The sequence below is a fragment of the Falco biarmicus genome, chromosome Z, assembly GCF_023638135.1.
Source record: "Falco biarmicus isolate bFalBia1 chromosome Z, bFalBia1.pri, whole genome shotgun sequence".
Classification (NCBI taxonomy): domain Eukaryota; kingdom Metazoa; phylum Chordata; class Aves; order Falconiformes; family Falconidae; genus Falco; species Falco biarmicus.
The window spans coordinates 14,569,131-14,588,634 of record NC_079311.1 but is presented as its reverse complement, the minus strand read 5'-3'; the positions used below and the strand labels follow the sequence as shown (position 1 = coordinate 14,588,634).

Sequence of the window (19,504 nt, the reverse complement as noted above, 5' to 3'; positions counted from 1 at the left end):
AAGTACTTTGAATCTGAAAACATGCTTCTATACCAAAACATTTAAGAATGGTTTAGTTTGTGTATTTCTTGGTTTCCTACCACCAGGCACATTTCATTACTACTTTATAACTGCTGCAAAATGTTAAACATATTCACAAATATATGAAGTTAAGTTTCTATTGATCTGAATGAGAGACATGCATTTGTGTGTAAAATTTGGCCTCTGAGATTGTATGTTTTCTATCCATACTGATTCATGAATGAAACAGAAGTATATGCTTTCTGTACCTCTGGTGAATAAATTAGCTTGCTTCTATTTCTGAACAGCTAGAAAAATATACCAATCTCATTTCATTTTCTAACAAAAGGCTAATAAGAAAACGCCTTCCTATAAACCAAACTGTAAGGAAAGAAATTTTCCTAAAAGGTTTACCTGTTTATTGTGAATTTGTATATAGGATCATAAAAGGTGAAATAAAAAGTTATTGCTTAAATATAAGGTTTTCCTTGTGTAATACTGGATTGTTACTACTTCTTACAGTTTTCAGATTCAAGAGCCAAATTTATGAATGTTTATGGGGATGTGTCTGAAAATAATAGAAGTACACGAATGGAGTTTCACCTTTATAGATAGAAGTAGCTTTTTATGTGGTTTGGAACTATCCTAAGTTCCAAATGACTGAGAATTAGTCACTATTTTAAAATGATGCATTGCTAAAAACAAAAGATCTGATCAGTACTGCATATTAGAAGAAATTACACTTACAAAAGTTCAGAAGATCTAGGAGAAAGTGGGCAGGGTTTAGATCTATACAAACTATAGCAAAACTAGGATACACAGATAGCTGTAAAAAGCAGTAAAAATTAAAAAAAATAGAAGACAGAGTGACTAGCTCACTGAAGGCAGCTCTGAGTTTCATTGCTTTACACAGGCAAAAGAAGTAAAATGCTGCAATCAAGTGTGTTGTAGCAGTCACACATAAATAATTTTAAATTGTTCTAGAACAGCCAGCTGTTTGCAAATTGTTTTTATGCCACTTGTTTCTCTTAAAACAATAGAATTAGTGACGCATTTAATAACAGATGAAATGTAAAAAAGCAATGGAATCTTTAATCACTTCAAAGACATTTTTGTCATCAACAAGAGCACATAATCAGGTTCCTGATCTCAGTGACACCAGATACCATCCAAGCAATGCATTTTTCGAAAAAATACCAAATAAGAATACAGTATAGCAGTCTTGATGGGTTTTGCGCACAGTAAATTAGTAATATGTAGTATCAATGGTTCCATAGATACTTAAGACCACCCAACCTCCTCAGATGTGAAAAAATGGGTTCTAATAAACTCACAGTAGTAGCATCTCCACAGTCCCTGGGGCCTATGAAACTTCTATCAGAATTACCCTTTCTGACGGATACAAATGATGTCTAGAAAGACTGGAAGATTTGCTTTTGTCCAATTGATCGACAACTAAATGAATTTGGGGTTTCACAGAACTAGTCCTTTTATTAAGAAGTGCTTATTTTTATTTGCAAATCACACAGATATAATCCATTGCTGTATACATCAATTTATCGAGGACATTACTAGTGCATACTAGTGGTGCAGTGTGCTTTACTGTTGTAGTGTCAGGCAATGCTGATTTGCTTCAAAGAAACACAGCTCAAGAAACAAGCCAAGAAGATTTTAAAGTAAACATAATGCTTGCTGTGCCATGTATGACTCCTGTCTGCTCCTTGGTATTTATGATATGCTGTTGTATGGCTTTCTTTAAGCACTGGATGGAAAAATAGTAAGATTTCCAGTCATGTGCTGTGCTTTATTATTTAGATAGTAAAGTAAGGTGCTACTCCAGACATAGGATTAAAGAGTATGCAAAAATGTGATAAAAGCTTGGAAAGGCTGTACACATATATAGTCAATTTGCTTACTTTTCCCCCTGCACAACCAGAAAGTTGTATTATTACCTAGGTGTATGTACTAAACATTTCCTTATAAGTTGAGATGCTTCTCTTTGTCAGTTCCAAACTTGGGAAAAAAACCAGAAAGCTCAGCAATTTGTTATCAGTCTTCAATGGAACTTGTAAAGTTTCTATTGGGTTCCTCTGGTTAGAATAACATAATGATTTTTGTTCTGTGTTTTAGGAAATCTTGTCACACATTTAAATGCTCACATGAACAACACAGACCAGCTTCTGCATCTTACTTTGACTCTCTGAAGGGGGTTCCTGATTCTTCAGTTTCCAGAACTGCAGAAAGCAACCTGTGGGGTGAGAAAACAGCACTAGACACACAGAGTAATGGGAAAGCACAAAATCAGAAACATCACCTGTCATAAATTTCGTAGTGTTACACCATCAACTTCTCAAGCATCAAGTCTCAACAGTATTCATTCATATTAAGACTTAAATGGAAACCACAACTAAATAGAATCTCATTGACAGTAACTAACAAGCTCTCTCAGATGCTGGTATATGCACAACTGTGCTTATACCAACAACACTTGTGATTCACTAAATTTGTAATTTGAAATTTCATGGCAGGACAGAATAACCTTTTCATTCTGGTAATACATTCGGATACGTAATTAAGACACCCACACTTGAGAAAGGGGTCAAGCTGAATTTTGGTAAGCAGTCTGCAGACTATAAAAGTTAAAAAGACAGTGGTTAGTGGCTTAAATATGCAGCTGGATAATTTGACTTTCAAGGCTGCTTAAAGTTTGTGCACAATTATAAATATGCCTGCCTTGAAATGTTATTGGGTATTTGCGACAATAAGACTTGTAGTCTTGTACATAATTAATAAAATAGATTATTTCTTCTTCCTATGCTGAAATAGATCATTTCTTTTTCCTCTGCTGAAATCTGTAGATTGCAGTATAGGATGTCTTATTTTTTTAATAATTAATTAATATCTGTCTTTCCTCGAAGAGATGCAGATGATTTACAAAACCCCCAAAGGAATTAAAATAGTAGTAGATTCAGTCAAGAACAAAATCAAGGAACGGAAGGAACTCTCACAGTACTGTCATCCCTGTGAAAGGATTATAAACACCTTAACCCTTGAAAATGATCTTAAAGTAAGATACTTTCTCCTAAGAAAACAATTGTAGTGCATTTTTGGCACATACATGTCATGTAGTTTCATTTTCCTGCAAATAATGGCTGTTGCCTTTTAATTAGAATGATACATTGCTCATTACAGTTCTCCAGAAACTGTCCTTGAAGATAATAATCTACAAAACTGTTATGCAAGTCTTTCTCTCTTCTGTAACACTTAAGGATGAAAATGCTAAGCAGCAGTGTAAGCCAACAGAAGTATTTCCATGTGAAAATCAGGACAGGAATGAGAAGATATCTCCATTTAGGAGTAGATGCATATTCATAAACAGGTCAAGAAACTTCCCCTATGAAACCTGAAATAAAACTTCAAGAATCTGACGATGAATGTGATCTTGTCACAGATGTGCCGTCACAAGCGTTAACAAAACTTCAAGAATAAGTAGGGACTGTACAAACAAGAACAGGGATGAAGAACTGGCTGCTGTAATACATGCAGAAAAATTACGTGATAATGCTATAGCAGCCATTCTTGGGTGTACAGAAGAAAAATCAGAGAAAATGATCACTTTGCAGAACAGCAAAGGTTTGAAAAAAGTCTGAAAAACTAGGCAATGTTTCTCCAGAAGCAAATGAGATTTATTTGGCTAATGCAAACACCAATACATTGAAAGTTTTAGAGGAAAAAGATGCCCTTGTCTATAGTAAGGAGAAACATATCTTTAGCTGCTTCTCTTACGGCAGACATGCAGAAGGGAATTCTGAAGGAAGGTAATGCAGAAACCCATATATTGGTGGAAGCATTTGTTCAGGAGTACACTACTAATGAAGACTGTGAGCAATGGAAGAGTAACACAGCCTGTTTTGTGTACTGCTCACTTGTCAAAAGATGAAACTACAACCAAAGGATCTTACACAGAAGAATTAATAAATGCAGAGGAAAGCCAGAGCATATAAGACAATGGAGGCAATGATTACCCACAAGATGCGTAACCATGTCCAACTTCTTACTTAAACGCGAAAGTGAAATAACTCTGATGAGTTCATCTGCTGAGGAAGTGAAACGCAGTGGGGGCACAGAGCTGACCAAATCAGATGCTCCATTACAGAAGGGTTGGAGAATTTTTGGTGAGTTTGAAAGAGGAGCACAAAAGGACAGTGATAAGCAGGTATTTGCTTCCTTTTCAGTGCTAGGGATCTTTTTTCTGAGCCTGTGAGGGTGGGATGTGATATACAGTTGAGTTAAAATACTCTTTCCAAAATGTAAGTAAAAGGTTACATATTTGATCCTTCAACACCAGTAGACAGTCATAAAGGAACATTTACAATTCTTTGGTCTAGTTTGACAACAGGTGATCTGTGTGGTACCTGAAGCAGACAATTTCTTTAAATGTCTCTGTGCCTTGGGGTAGCCTTTTTTACTTTTACTGCATTAAGTTTTAAAGGCAGTAATGTATTTCAGTAGTCTCCTGTTCTTCTTACAAAAAAAGGTAGGAACTTTGAGTACCACTGCCTCAGCTTCAAAGCACTGTGGCTTCATTGTTGTGAATGTAAAACAACAGTTTAATACTGATGGAATTGTAATTTTTCTGGTGATTTTTTTTGACAGAATATCCTGAAACATTGGAGTGAATGGATCACAACCATATTACTGAAGTCTATAGCTTTATAAGAGTTGGTCTAAATAGTTTGTTCTTGTTTTTAATAGCTTCATGGAGGAAACGTAGTTCTCAGTTTATTAGAATCCAAAGCAAAAGTTCCTGGACAGAAGAAAAGAATTGCATAAACTGCAAAATTGGATATGAGCTATAATCTTTGTAATAAAGTGAAAATCAGCATAGCTTTACTTAATATCTGGAGACTTATGTTGAACTTCAGGCTGGCTGAATCTTTTAGTCTAACTTTCAAAATATTTTGAAATTAATTAGAACAAATGTCTCATCAACTCTTCTGTTAAAAGTTGTAGCAAATATTTTAGTACTTAAGAGTAGGTTTTGATGCAGAAGTAAGCTGCTGCCCAGGGCAGCTGAGGTCAATGAGTATTGAAAAGTCAGTTTGGACTGCAGGCTTGTACTGAGAGACGACAGATACAGTGCTTGGAAACCCAAAGCGGCTGTTGCTTTCTCTGCTTTTACAGTGCTTTAGGTGTCAATGTTAATAGTAGGCACAATTCTTTAAGCCCCCTCCACCACTCCTGAGCTCCTTCAGCTTCATGTTTTCCTTCCAGGGACAGCATGCTGAGCTCTGAATGCCATAGCAAAATTCAGTTCTAAGAAGCAGAGTGTTAACTCCATCACCATCTCTCTGTGATTTGAAACTGCTTGAATGTTAACTCTGTTTTTTCCTATGTGTGTATCAGGTACATAACAAAAATGAAATGGTGCCTTTCAGAGCATACCTTGACGGCAGGGTCATAATGCAAAAGTTCATCAGGCACACTGGGACGCAATGGAGTTTGCAACTGCCATTAAAAAGGTACAAGCTTTTATTGCTACAACTCCTTAACAGAAATCAACTATGTCTGCATTGTCAGCTACCCAATTTCAAAGCATTGGACCAAGGGTTATGACAGCTTGATCTGTAGCTTTGACAAACAAAGTTTCTTTTTGCTTCAGATAGACATCGCTTGAATGTGTCTGTTTTGTTGTGAATGTTAGCTGTGAGTTGACTAATGGTGAGCACTTAGCTTGTGCACGTATACAAGGTTATATGTGAAGTCTTGGTAGCTGTAGTGGAAAGGGGAAAAGTACTTGGTGCCAAGTTATTTGAACATGTACAGTTTTGACCAAAACTGTGAAAAACATTTGTTTTGTGGAAAGTCTTTTGATAAACAAGTTGAAAGAATCAAAATAAAAATTAAAATAATAATTAAAAAATATGGTGAGTTTCCTTTTAGTACTGTATCAACTGTTAAGTTTCTAGTCTGAAACATTCAGACCCTCTAAAACAATTTGTTAAATCTTGTGATTTGATAATTGTGTGCTCTTCTCCCTTTAAATTCTCCTTTATATGTGAAAGATCCTGGAGTAGAAGTTATTTACAGCATTTGATACTAGTTAAACAGTGTTTCGCTTCCAGTTGTTCTACTATCACTTTGGAGGTATGCTTACAAATTAACCTACCAAGCAGTTAATAAAACACTGCTTCCTAGTTTCATTCATGTGTTTTCATTACAGATGCTATAAAACATCTTCACATAAAATTGAGTTATTCTGCCACTGTATGCATTCTTTCTAAATAGCAGTAAAATGAATTAGTGTATTTCATGCTGTACAAATGTGTCCTCCTGTATAATAGATACTGATACAAGGAAAGTTAAGCAGGATGACTGCAAGGATGGCTCCAGAACCTCATGAAAAAATTTTATTTCTAAGATCTGTAGCTTTCCTGCCTTTAAAAATGCAAAGCAATACTTCAAGATACTTACTGATTGCATTGACAGATGAAGTTAGAATGGTGGATTTCCTTGATTTTTCTTCTTGCTACCATGATTTTTTGTGGGGAAGGGGAAAGGGAACAGGGAAGGCAGGCAAATAGGTGTTTCAAAATCATAGTCACTACAATCTGAAAACAGCTTTTCACTTGACTCGTGTAGCTGCTTTATTCTAGTGTCTTCAAACTGATGTATGATCTCAAAAATACCAGAGAACACTTCGCATAAACTCTATTGGAAGGAGTGAAGACTTAATGTGTTTCCTGATATTCCAGGTTTGCTTCAGTGCATTAGTTTACTTTTACCCTAGTTTAACAAAGAAGCTGTGAAATACCCATGTTTCAGATTAGTATAATTTAATAATAAATCTTACTATTAGAGTTTAGATTCAGTCTGTATCTTCTGTGTGTTTCAGCCTCTAAATTTGCTTGAAGTTCAGGCCATTGAAACCAGCAGTGGTCAACAGCACATAATGCTGAAGGGAAATGTTGCAACAACAATCCTTTGTCGACTTTCTGTTGGTTCATTCGAAAGGACTACCCTTTGCCATGCAAGGTGCTGCAGAGTTACTGCAACAGAACTTGGATATATGATTGTGAACAGAAGTATTTTTTAATAGCAATTAATTTCAAATAGTATTTTGGTAATGTGATACACCAGGATAACTTTTTTTAAAAAATTATTTTGTTTCTGTCATGCTTTACTCAAGTTGTTACTCATACTGTATTTTCGTTTTCCTTGATTATTCTAGCAGCCACTACACAAATATAAGCAATTGAACATATAAATTGTTAATCAAAGCAGTTTTGATAGGAGAATTAAGTACTAGTTTTTCAGTCAACACATGCTTGTGCATTGGTTATTTTCCCTTAAAACTTCCTACCATGTGTACTGGCAGAGGATATGTGATGACAGGCTTTATTTGGCATCAAGAAAGGTACCCTTACAAGTCAAAGGGCTGTCAAGGAACTTGTCAAAAGGTTAACAGAGGCATACTTTGGTTTGTTAACGCCAGCTTTGCTTTGCAGTATTGAATGGCCAAATATCACAAGGTTCTCTTCTCAGAAAATTTACTCTATCCTTGCCTTTTTGGTTTTGGGTTGGTTTTGGTAGTTTTTTGTTTGTTGGGATTTTGGTGGGGTTTTTTTGTTTGTTTTGGGTTTTTTGGTTGTTTTTGAGAAAGCAGAGTTCACTGAAGCTCCCTGGAGTCAGACAAATTACATGATCTGAGTTTTGCTTTCTAATTAAGAATGTCAAATGGTATGGCTTCTGTCAGTTTGATTATTAATATTTTTCTGTAGTATTACATCTGGATTACTTCACGCTTCCTATCTCCAGTATGTACCTTCTTGCTTCCTAAATGGTATAATGCATGCCCCAATAACGGTGAGACTAGGCTGTGATAACTACACACACAGCCTTTGTTTCCTTTGTGCAAAATTACCTTTCTCTTGGTAGTAGCACACATTTAAATGCTGCTCTTAAAGGATCTTCCCTGGGGAAAAAATGTGGTATAGACTTATCATTTCTTGTTTGATACACTCTATGCATCTTTGTAACTGGATCTATTTGGGTGCGACAGTGCTATGGTTAACTTAACTTACTGACGGATTTTTGAATGTGATGATTTAAAATTCTATGCTGGATTTAAAAATAAGCATATTGTGATAAGCAAAACTTCCACACTGCATTGTTAATGAAGGCTATAAGTTCCTAAAAATAACCTCATTTTTTTCAGACTAATTCATTGGGTCCTTAGTTTATGCTCTGAGTGAAGTACTGCCTGAAACAAATGCCAGATGGAGAGTGTGACTTAAATCATGACTGCATTGCTAGTGCTTGCTGAAGGACTGAACCTTTTCTAAGAAAAAAGAAATTAAAAAAATAGTCTTGATATCTCACATAACTTTGAGCAGAAGACCACTTTTTTTATTCAACCAAGGAAAACCTCTATAGCTACTCTTTGTAGAAACTTATAATGAAATAAAATGATATTTTAATTTATAAATACTGGCTTAAAATATTAACTGGAAATGTAAAATTGAGAAGAAATGCTAAAAAATATGTTTTCCTGACTTCAGGGTGACTTAGTAACAGCAGATTTTCCAGTGACACTGGATCCATAAAGTCAAAGGAGGAAAGCAGTAAAAAAGGGGGAAAGGAGATGTCAGTTGTCCACTTTAGCTTATAAATGGGCTTATTTCAGCCATGAGAGGAACCTTCTTGCTCTCTGCAACTCCCCAAAAGGAGGCTGTAGGCAGTTGGGGGTCTGTCTTTTCTCCCAAGTAACAAGCGACAGCACAAGAGGAAGTAGCCTCAAGTTGCACCAGGGGAAGTTTAGGTTGGATATTAGGAAAATTTCTTCACTTACAGGGTAATCAAGCACTGGAACAGGCTGCCCAGGGAAGGGGTTGAGTCACCATCCCTGGAGCTGTTTAAGACATGTAAGTGTGGCACTTAAGGACATGGTTAACAGCTGGACTTGGTGATTTAAAAGTCTTTTCCAACCTAAACAATTCTAGGATTCTATGAAAATGTTTGTTGAAATGAAAAGCTGAAGGTAAACTTAACTTTCTTATTGTGCTATAGAAGAACCTTTTTTTTTAATACATCGCTAATCTTGGGAGGCTGCTTATGTATTGATACTCCGCTCTCACAAGTACTGTTTATGTAACTTTTTATACTTCAATTCAGCATTTTTTAGCTTTATAGCAAGTCAGCTAGGAATGATGCTCTGTTTATTGGTTTTTTAGCTTTCAAAAGAGTCTGCCTTAGCTGTGGTGAAGTATACACTGTTGCTGCTTCAGGTAATGAACACAGAGGTAATGAGGAATGCGACTATCATTCTGGTAGAGTATTGGAACAAAAAGGTGGGTAATCTTGGCATTCAATCTTGTGGAATCTGTTAAATCACATCAAAAGTGAACAAGATCAGAGTACAAAACTTTTTTTGCACAAGGTTCAGCTGAGATACAGTCAGCTGTTCTTTTGGGAATGCGGCTGGTTAGTAAAGCCTGTTTTCTCTGAATAAGCCATAAGTTGAGCAAAGCTGATGTCAATAAAATCATATGGGAAGACTGTAGAAAAATGTTCATTTTGTGACCTTGCACTGACATCCAAGTGAACCTTATTCTTTTCTGAGAGACACCTTAAATACTCAGAAGTTACATTAAATATTTCCCTCAGGGAGAACATTCTAGAGTATATTACAACTTTCTGTCTCCCATTCACTGTTTTATTTTTTTTAAATTAAAACCTTGTCTTAGGAAGGAATGATGTACAGTTTGTCATCTCTGCATAGGTGGGACCTGTAGGTGGGATCTGCTTCTTTCCATACTAAAGTCCCAAAATAAAATGGAAAAATAAAATTGAGAGAAGGAATGAGGGTACTGATTTGATTTTGCCATTGCTAGTTGCTGCAAAAACTGCTCAGTTTTCAGCTTCTCTTTTTGACAGTTCCTGGTAGCATGGAAAAACACTGCAGCTGTTGTGAGAGAGTAGTTGGGTCTGCTGGATGTCAGATTGCAAATGTAGGAGTGACGTTCTCAGAAGTTTTACATAATGCAGTATCTCAGTTGTGCTTTCTGAGTCCTTTTGGCTTAATGTAGGGTCATAGCTTTCTGCAAATGGCTTGGTATAAACCTCTTAGGTTTACTTACTAATGTCTGGTAAATTATGTGGCAAATACCAACATGGAGTATTAGTTATATGTTCCTGAGTCTGTTAGAGAAACTGTCTGGAAATTTAGGTAAAATATATCCGGCAAACTTGCATTGAAATAGTAACAGAAACTTTGCAGCTTCATGTTCAAGATGGGAGAATGGAGAAACTGAAAGGCTTCATGAAGGCATTAATTAAATAACTGCCTTTTGATGGATCCTATGGTGCATATACTCTGGACTGCAAGACAGTATAAGCAACATAAAAAGTTTGGTTCAGTTAATAGGAAACTATACTGCTGTTTATGAAGCAGCTTCCTACCTGTAGTAGTTTGGAACTCGTGTCCCTGAGGGGTCTGCAAAGCTGTGACTAGTCACCCCACATGACCAGACCTTCAGTTTGACTAGTCACTCTAGTGGCACGCTAGACCTTTAGCGTTGAATATGCAGTGAGCAAAATTGTTTGGATCTGTTGACCTGGTATCCAGTCCTGCTTTCTGTACTTACATAATGTAAGGAAACATCATTGCTGTGTAAATGCTCTTTAAATTTACTTTTTTTCTTCAGTGTTGCACAACCCACAGCTTGAAACTAACAGAGTGACAGTGGTTGATGCTAAGCTACAGGTTTCCTGTGATATGTTTGTTAACCCAGATGGTAAAGCTGTGGACTATGATATAAGGTGTGTAAATTAGTTTATAATACTTCAGGATTAGAATTAATAAATTGGCAGATAACTATATAAGAAGAAACGTACCTCTTTAGATGTCTATTTGTAGCAATATAAATCAAAGACTCTCAATCAGGAATAAAGCTTTTGTTCTTAAAGGTCCAGTTAGAAAGTTTTTTCTTCTTGCCCACCTCAGTTTGGTTTTTTTCCACATTTGAGGACTTTCCCCCCCTTCCTTAAAACAACAAGTTAATTAAGTTAAACCTCCCAGAATTTGCTAAATTCCCTAAAGGGGAATAAATAGAAGCAAATGCAAATTTCATCTATAAATTCTGTTCCACAGAAAAACAGTACAGTCATAAGCCGTGTATTGAGGCCATCAGCCTGTACAGCTTAACAGGATTTGGCTGTATTTAGTGCAGATCACGTGTATTTGGTCTTTCTATTGGCTTTTGTCATTGAGACCTGGAAGACACGTTTTTGATTCCTATTAGTTCTTTGAAGTCCTGCAACTGCTTTAAGAAACACAGGTTTTAAAACTTACTGTAAAAAAAGTTGGAGGAGAGCCAACATGATGTCTCCCTACTTCTTCAACAGCAATATCTGTTTGCTCAGAGCTCTGTCTTTGGTCAATGCTTAAAACCCAGGCTGAGTCACTTGTGGTAGAGCTGAGTTATTGTCACTTAGTTTAATTTATCTTACACTACCTAGGTGAAAAGAAAGAGAATTAAAAAATGCCTTATGTTGACTTCAGCATTGTGTGATTTCAAAGCTGGATAGTTTTAACTTCAGTTTCTGGGAGAATGACCACTATAAACCTAGTTCTTCTAGATATTTCTTAGTGTCTCTGACCATGAACTTCTTCTAAATCTGTCTTTAGACTCTCTGGAGTAACAGGATCATCTGAAGAATACAACACCTCTTCAGCGTGTACAGGCAACACCGCTAAACTTCTTCAGTGCAAGCTCAATTTTGACTGGACACAGCTTAGAAAGTGACTTATTTGCTCTCAGAAAATGAACTGTTTGAAGCCTGGTTTTAGCTGGGTTTTAACTGTTTTTTGTAACTGTTTTAAAGATGTGACTACTTGCCTTTACTGTGTTCTAATAAATTTCAAAAAGGAAAAGAATGTTACATTTTGGCAGATTAACATGTATGGCAAAAAAGAATGAAATGTACTTGATAGTTAAATGACAGCTGTATTAAATAAAATATTATATTCAGAGAAGGAGGAGATGTGTGTACCAACAGAGTATGGTAAAGTTTCTGACATTTCAACTTCCTACTTTGCTGTTCTGTACTTCTAACTATGGAACCGTACACCACCACTGAATAATATTGTTATATCTGGGTTCACAGAAGCTTAGAATTTTATGTTTTCTGATCTTGAACGCACACCAGCAAATGCATAAAATGCAGTGACAATTCCTGCTAGTGATACCTAAAGGAAAATCTAATGGGAAAATTTCACTGTGTCTGCTTCTGAAGCTTAAAATGTACAGCAAGGAGAAAGCATGAATGCACAAATTTCTGCTTGTTGACTTACTGCCTTTTAATAAGGCTTGGTGCTTCTCCTATTTAAGTCAGCCTGGTGCTGTCAGTAATGTTACTCTATACTCTGCTGTGCTATCCTTACCTTGTAACCAACCATATACACACCTGCAAACTAAGTGTCAGAAGGGGAAACCTTTTCCTCTTTCTTTGTCTAGCATCTTCCTGCAGGTCTTGTGGGGTGACGTGATCCACCCAGCTAGAAAGTCACTGTGGTCTGATGGTCAATTATGAGCTAGTGAATTGTGGAAGGATGACAGGGAACGTATGTGTGAAGCACGAGGTTAGCTGGTATGTGAAGTCTGAATAGGGTAAATCCACAGGATCCCATATGGTTGAAGATACCCAATGCTCAGGTCAATCTGCCCCTGTTTGTCTATCTAAGGACTAGAAGATCTTTCTGGCAGGCCAAATATCATTGTTTTGAAGCATTTCAGTACAGCATTTTTAAAAAGCCATACCACACTACAGACTCATAAGTGATAAAATAAGCAAAAGTAAGTAAACCCTGATTGTATATTATAGGCAGTAATTTATAATTATGCAGTGAAATTATTAATAGAAATACAAATCAAATAAGCCTCATGTATATCCAGGTTAACTGTAAAAATGTGTTTTACAATATGTAGTATATTCCTCAACCCTATGCTTCATGCTAATTGCTGTATGGCAGCCTTTGATAGCACTAAACACTTCAAAATATATTCTTATTTTGCATACAGGCAAACACTGATTTTTAAAGTGGACAATGAAAGAGAAATAGAATTTTTGACCAGCTTGTTTTGACTAGCTCACTTTAATATTCAAATAAGAATCTTAATTATCCTTGGTAAACATACTGGATTGACATCTGCTTGCAACTCCAACTGTTGCATTGAGCTCAGCATTTTTGTTTGAAGCACAATGAAATGTCTATGAAATACTGCTATAATATCCCCACTTTGCTATCAGTAGCTCTTGGAAATACTGCTATAAGATCCCCACTTTGCTATAAGTAGCTCTTGGAAAGTATCAAAAATATTTAAGATGGCAAAACCTAATGCATTACAATATGTATGTATACACCATATCTACATGACTAAGAAAAAAAGAAAGCCCTACATATGAAACAGCAGATGTCATGACTTCAGTCTATTCCTACTCTGCACAGTATATACACTTCTACAGCCTGTGGAGGCAGAGGTTACAGGGTGATGTACACATACATATCTGTAGTAAGACAGTATTACTGTATTATATACAGTTAAAGCTATACACAGTTCTACACAGCACATGATATTTTGGGCTCCAGCAGACAGAGCTCTGTGTTTTTTCAATACATAATTGATGAATGAAGATTTCTCCTGTCTTAAGCAGCTTCTTCAGCGGAGCAATCAATGCCTGCATAAGTAAACTTCTCATATAAGGTAGTATTCACATAGGTCTGGAAAGGAAATAAACAGAAAGAGTGTGATGCAAGGTGTATTACTTCAGGAGTCCTAAGTGATATTGATGTTATTCATGGCCTAAATCTTTTCTAGGGATCCTTTCTTACCTTCCTTTCTTCTAACATCCTGTTCAGTGACACCAATATCTGAGCAAATGATGGTCTTTCATATGGTTTCTCTCTCCAGCACTGTCTCATTAAGTCATACCTTTAAAAGTCGAACACCAACATTTGACAGTTTAGATACATAGGTTAAAGCTACAAATTCATGTTTATTGGAAGATTGTGTACATATATTTTTCAAAGGAAAAGGGATTTATGCATAGCTGGAGTTATATTTTCCACAGCTGGTCGCTGCCTGAAAAGAATTTTGTTTTTCTCTGGAATAATTGAAAAGGTCTCTTTCAGCTAAAGCTCAGCCATGTTGTGTAAAGAACAGGGTATCTGGCAGAGGCAAAGCGCCTGGGAAAGAGTTCATGGCAAATAACAGTGCATGCTAGGTACAAAAGGACTGAAGTAATTATTTCCACTTGTGCACCCTTTTTAAAATGTTGGGGCTTTTTAAAATGTAATTTTTATGTTTTCCTGAAAAACTGTTTATTTTATTTGTCTCTTGTAGACATCATATATTTCCAATAGCAGATGTTGTGTTACGCTGTTTCAGTTTTTTTGGCCGAGGCATTTACTTACACTTCGTCATCACAGTTGAGAGGCTTTTCCAGTCTGTACCCTTGAGGCAGTTTTTCATAGAGTTCTGCACATGTCATTCCACAATATGGTGTTCCACCTAAAGCAGTGTTTAACCATTGTCATGAATACAAGGCGTTTTTAATAAAACAAAGTTTAATTTCATAGCAGAAATGAAAAAAAAAAATTACTGACTTAATAACAGGTAAATTAGTCTAACTTTAGGGAATCTTTTGCATCTACGTTTTTGTTGTTAATGTTTCCACACTGTTTAGTGCACAGTATTGAAAAGAAAAATAAAACCAAGCATAAACTTTTACCATCTGTGAGGCTGGCCTACATTTCTCTACAGCTCTGAGGGCCTGCATCTGATTGTACTTAAACTGCTTTTGCAATGCCTTTGACAGCAATAGGCAGGTCATTCCTTTGTTAGCATGGCATTGGTAAGATCCAGTATTACTGTCCAGCTGACTTTGCCCCTTTTTGCAAATATTTGGTTGCTTAGACTCTTGATTTTCCATGCTGCAATCTGTTAGTTCCCATCCATATCTAGTGCAAACCCATTTAGTAAGGAAAGATGGGAACAATTTAGAAAGCAAGAGTTCACAATTAGTCCGGTATGCAATGTACATCTCCGTCAGTATGCGTCTTCGCCAGCAGACTGTGGGCACACTGAGGCAAATCACAAAGGCTATGAACGGTGTGAGGCTGTATCATATAAATGATGAATAGTAGTGTATGCAGAAATGAAATCTAAATTTTGTTTGAAGATTACTGTTCAAAAATTTTCTTTGATAATAGTTGGAGTAGGAGTTGTTAACCTCCCACCACCACTCCGTGCCACCAAAAAAAAAGAAAAAAAAAACCCCGGCATTAAAATGTAAGTCTTCATTTAAAACCTAGGAAGGCTGAGGAAAAGCCACCAAACATAACATATTGGCTTAGGCTATAAATCATGTGATATGATGGATTTTATATTTAGATATGGCTTAGGTTTTATATTGCAATAGAAACATGGTCATTATGATTTTCTCATTTAGGATTGTACCTGAAAATGTGATGACTGCATTTCCAAGCATACTGAAGCTAAATAAAATTCAATAGAATGAAACAGAAACAATTGAAATATGCTGCAAAGCAATAATTTTTTAACAGACTGAGTGAATGAGCTGGCTTGGCTCAGATTGGTTTAGTTGTGCAGTAAAAAATTCAGGTACTTACCTAAACTAACAATTTCCCATAACAGGACACCGTATGACCATCTGCAACAGAGGGATATTGTGGAGTGCAACAAAAATGCAACAAGATTTCATATTTTAATTTCAATTATATTTTTTGCTAGTATTCGAAGAACACGGACCCTTAGTGTGAGTCATTCTTTTCTATCTTTTTTATTAGATTTGCATAATGATAAGAACTTCGGCTTCTGGCTTTGCAACGGGTGTCGTCATGAGGGTTTTGGCTTCTGTGGCAATGAGACATTCTTTAACTATAGCCTGTTAGTGAGGGATGGGATCCTGCTGCCTAGAAGAGGCAAGGGAATCTTTGGCAGCAGGCTGGCCAGCTTGGTGGAGCGAGCTTTAAACTGAAGGATAATGCAGGGAAAGGTCCAAAGTATCCACGCTCACACTATCACATCCAAAAGGGGGATAATCCAGGCCAACTACAGCAGTGATACATGTTCCTTAGCTGCCTCCCAAGATGAGAACCAGAAGACCAACCACCTCGAGGGTGTGCATGGCTGTGGTGGACCCTCTTGCACCCCTCCTGGGAAACCCGTGTGCTTGACCAGCTCTCTGAAATGCCGGTACCCCAAGGCCGGCAGCGTGGGGATAAACAGGAAGGATCAGAGATCTGTGTGCGGTTGCAGGGCCATGATCTCACTGCAGTTACAGAGACACGGTGGGGTAGCTCGTGTGACTGGAATGCTGGCATGGATGGCTGTGTGCTTTCCAGCAAAGCCAGGCCAGCAAGGTGAGGTGGTGGAGTAGCTCTGTGTGTAGGAGGAATGTATGGAGCTCTGCCTAGGGGTGGGTGCAGAGCCCGCTGAGAGCTTATGGGTAGGGATTCAGGGGCAGGCCAACATGGGTGACGCTGTTGGGGGTCCTCGCTACAGGCCACCTGATCAGAAGAGGGAATCGATGAGGCCTCCTACAGACAGCTGGAGGTACCCTCACCGTCACAGGCCCTGGCTCTCATGGGGGCCTTCAGCCACGCCAATACCTGCTGAAAAGACAGCACAGCTGGGCTCACACAGTCCAGGAGATTCCTGCAGAGTGCTGATGATAAGTTTTTGCTGCAGGTAGTGGAGGAGCCAATGAGGCGAGGTGCGCTGCTGGACCTTGTACTCACAAACAAAGAAAGGCTGGCTGTGTACGTGAAGGCTGAGGGCAGCCCTGGCTGCAGTGACCACAGGGTGGTGGAGTTCAGGATCCTGTACAGAGGTAGTAGGACACTAAATAGGTCTGCAGCCCTGGGCTTCAGGAAAGCTAACTTTGGCTCTTCAAGGACTTCCTTGGAGGAATTCCATGGGTTAGGGCCCTAGAAGATAGAGGGGTGTCCGAGAGAGATGGCTGATATTCAAGCATCACTTCCTCCAGTTTCAAGATCAGTGCATCCCCATGAGTAAGAAGTCAAGCAAAGGGGGCAGGAGGACTGCATGGAGGAGCAAAGAGATTCTGGCAAAACTCAAACAGAAGAAGGAAGTTTACAGAATGTGTAAAAAGGGTCAGGCCACTGGAGAGGAATACGGGAACGCTGTCAGAATATGCAGGGGTTGCAATGAGGAAGGCTAAGGGCCATTTGGAACTAAATTTGGTGATGGATGTCAAGGGCAACAAGAAGAGCTTCTGCAAGTACTTCAGTAGCAAAAGCATGACTAGGGAGGTTGAATGAGGTTAGTGCCCTGGTGACAAAGGACACAGAGAAGGTGGAGTTACTGAGTGCCTTCTTTGCTTCAGTCTTTATTGCCAAAATCATCTTTCAGAAATCCCAGACCCTGAAGGCATGAGAGAAGGTCTAGGAAAAGGAAGATTCCTTGGGAAGATCCTCCCTTGGTTGAGGAGGATAATGGTGTCATTTAGGCAAACCTGACAGCCACAAATCCACTGGCTGCGGTGAGATTCACCCCCAAGTGCTGAAGGAGCTGGCAGATGTTATTGCCAAGCCACTCACCATCATCTTTGGAACATCAGATAGGATAGGAGAAGTGCCTAAGGACTGGAGGAAAGCTGATGTCACTCCAGTCATCAAAAATGGCAAGAATGAGGACCCAGGAAGCTACAGGTCAGTCAGCTCCACCTCCATCCCTGGAAAGGTGATGGAACAGTTCATCCTAGATGTCATCTTCAAGTATGGGAAGGAAAAGAAGGTTATCAGGAACAGTCACATGGATTCACCAAGGGGAAGTCATGCCTGGCCAACCTGATAACCTTCTATGAGAATGACTGGCTGGGTAGATAAGGGGAGAGCAGTGGATGTTGTCTACCTTGACTTCAGAAAACCTGTTGATACTGTCTCCCGCAACATCCTCATAGGCAAGCTCAGGCAGTGTGGGTTAGATGAGGGGACAGTGAGGAGCATTGAGAACTGGCTGAATGGCAGAGCTCAGAGGGTTGTGATCCATGGCACAGAGTCTGGCTGGAGGCCAGTAGCTCGCAGTGTTCCCCAGGGGTCAGTGCTGGGTCCAGTCTTGTTCAACTTATTCATGCATGACCTGGATGAAGGGGCAGAGCGCACCCCCAGCAAGTTGCTGATGATACAAAGCCGGGAGGAGTGGCTGACCGACCAGAAGGCTGCGCTGCCATCCAGCGAGACCTGGACAGGCTGGGGAGTTGGATGGGGAGGAACCTGATGAACAGGTTCAACAAAGGCAAGTGGAGGGTCCTGCAACTTGAGAGGAACAACCCCATGCACCAGCAGAGGCTGGGATGTGACCTGCTGGAAGGCAGCTCTGTGGAGAAGAACCTGGGAGTGCAGGTGGACAGCGAGGTGCCCGTGGGCCAGCAGTGTGCCCTGGTGGCCAATAGAGCCAGTGGGATCCCGGGGGACATTGGGAGGAGCATGGCCAGCAGGTGGAGGGAGGTGATCCTCCCCTCTGCCCTGTCCTGGTGAGGCCCCATCTGGAGTGCTGTGCCCAGTGCTGGGCTCCCCAGTTCAGGAGGGACAGGGAACTGGTGGACAGGGTTCAGTGGAGGGCTGCAAAGATGATGAGGGGACCGGAACATCTCCCTTGTGAGGACAGGCTGAGAGAGCTGGGCCTGTTTCCCCAGGAGAAGGGAAGGCTGAGAGGGGATCTTATCCACACATACAAATATCTCAAGGGCAAGTGTCAAGAGGATGGGGCCAGATTGTTCTTAGTGGTGCCCAGTGACAGGACAAGGGGTAACAGGCAGAAACTGCAGCACAGGGAGTTCCATCTGAGTATGAGGAAGAACTTCTTTACCTTGAGGGTGAGAGAGAGCTGGGACAGGCTGCCCAGACAGGCTGTGGAGTCTCCTTCTCTGGAGACATTCAAAACCCACCTGGATTCAATTCTGTGCAACCTGCCTCAGGTGAACCTGCTTTAGCAGGGGGTTGGACTATATCAGGGGTCCTCAAACTGTTTAACCAGGGGGTTGGTGTGGGTGCAATGGCAGGTAGTCATCTGCAGCTGCTTGGTTTCCCCCAACCCCTGGTGGGGGGTTCTGTAAATACTGGGGGCAGACTGAGGACTCTGGGGGGCTGTATCCAGCCTGCAGGCTGTAGTTTGAGGACCCCTGGACTATATGATCTCCAGAGGTCCCTTCCAACCCTGACCATTCTGTGATTCCGTGACAGTGTTTGTAGAATCAGAAAGCAGGACTGAGATCTTTAGCAAAATCAATTGACTGTCAGTCCACCAACAAGAGACCTTTCCTAGACGGTGAGCTCTCAGTAAATGCTGCTATTACAGATTTGGTTTGCCAAATATCTCTTTAAATTTCCTGACTAAGGTACTGAGTTTCTCTAGATTTCCCTAGTATCCATCAGCTTTCTGATTTCAAATGAGAA

The 19,504-nt window shown here is 39.2% G+C and overlaps 1 protein-coding gene across 1 annotated transcript in view; it reads right to left on the bottom strand.

Annotated features, from left to right (window-relative positions):
- Positions 1–13,137: 13,137 nt before the first annotated feature.
- Positions 13,138–19,504, bottom strand: part of TEK (TEK receptor tyrosine kinase) — a 43,770-nt gene continuing 37,403 nt past the window's right edge. Inside the window, exons 20-23 of the mRNA XM_056325089.1 lie at positions 15,695–15,735; positions 14,477–14,573; positions 13,895–13,994; positions 13,138–13,783 (exon numbers count right to left, since the gene is read on the bottom strand). Coding sequence (XP_056181064.1) covers positions 13,709–13,783; positions 13,895–13,994; positions 14,477–14,573; positions 15,695–15,735 — 313 coding nt within the window. The 3' untranslated portion in view covers positions 13,138–13,708. The remainder of the gene's footprint in view (positions 13,784–13,894; positions 13,995–14,476; positions 14,574–15,694; positions 15,736–19,504) is intronic.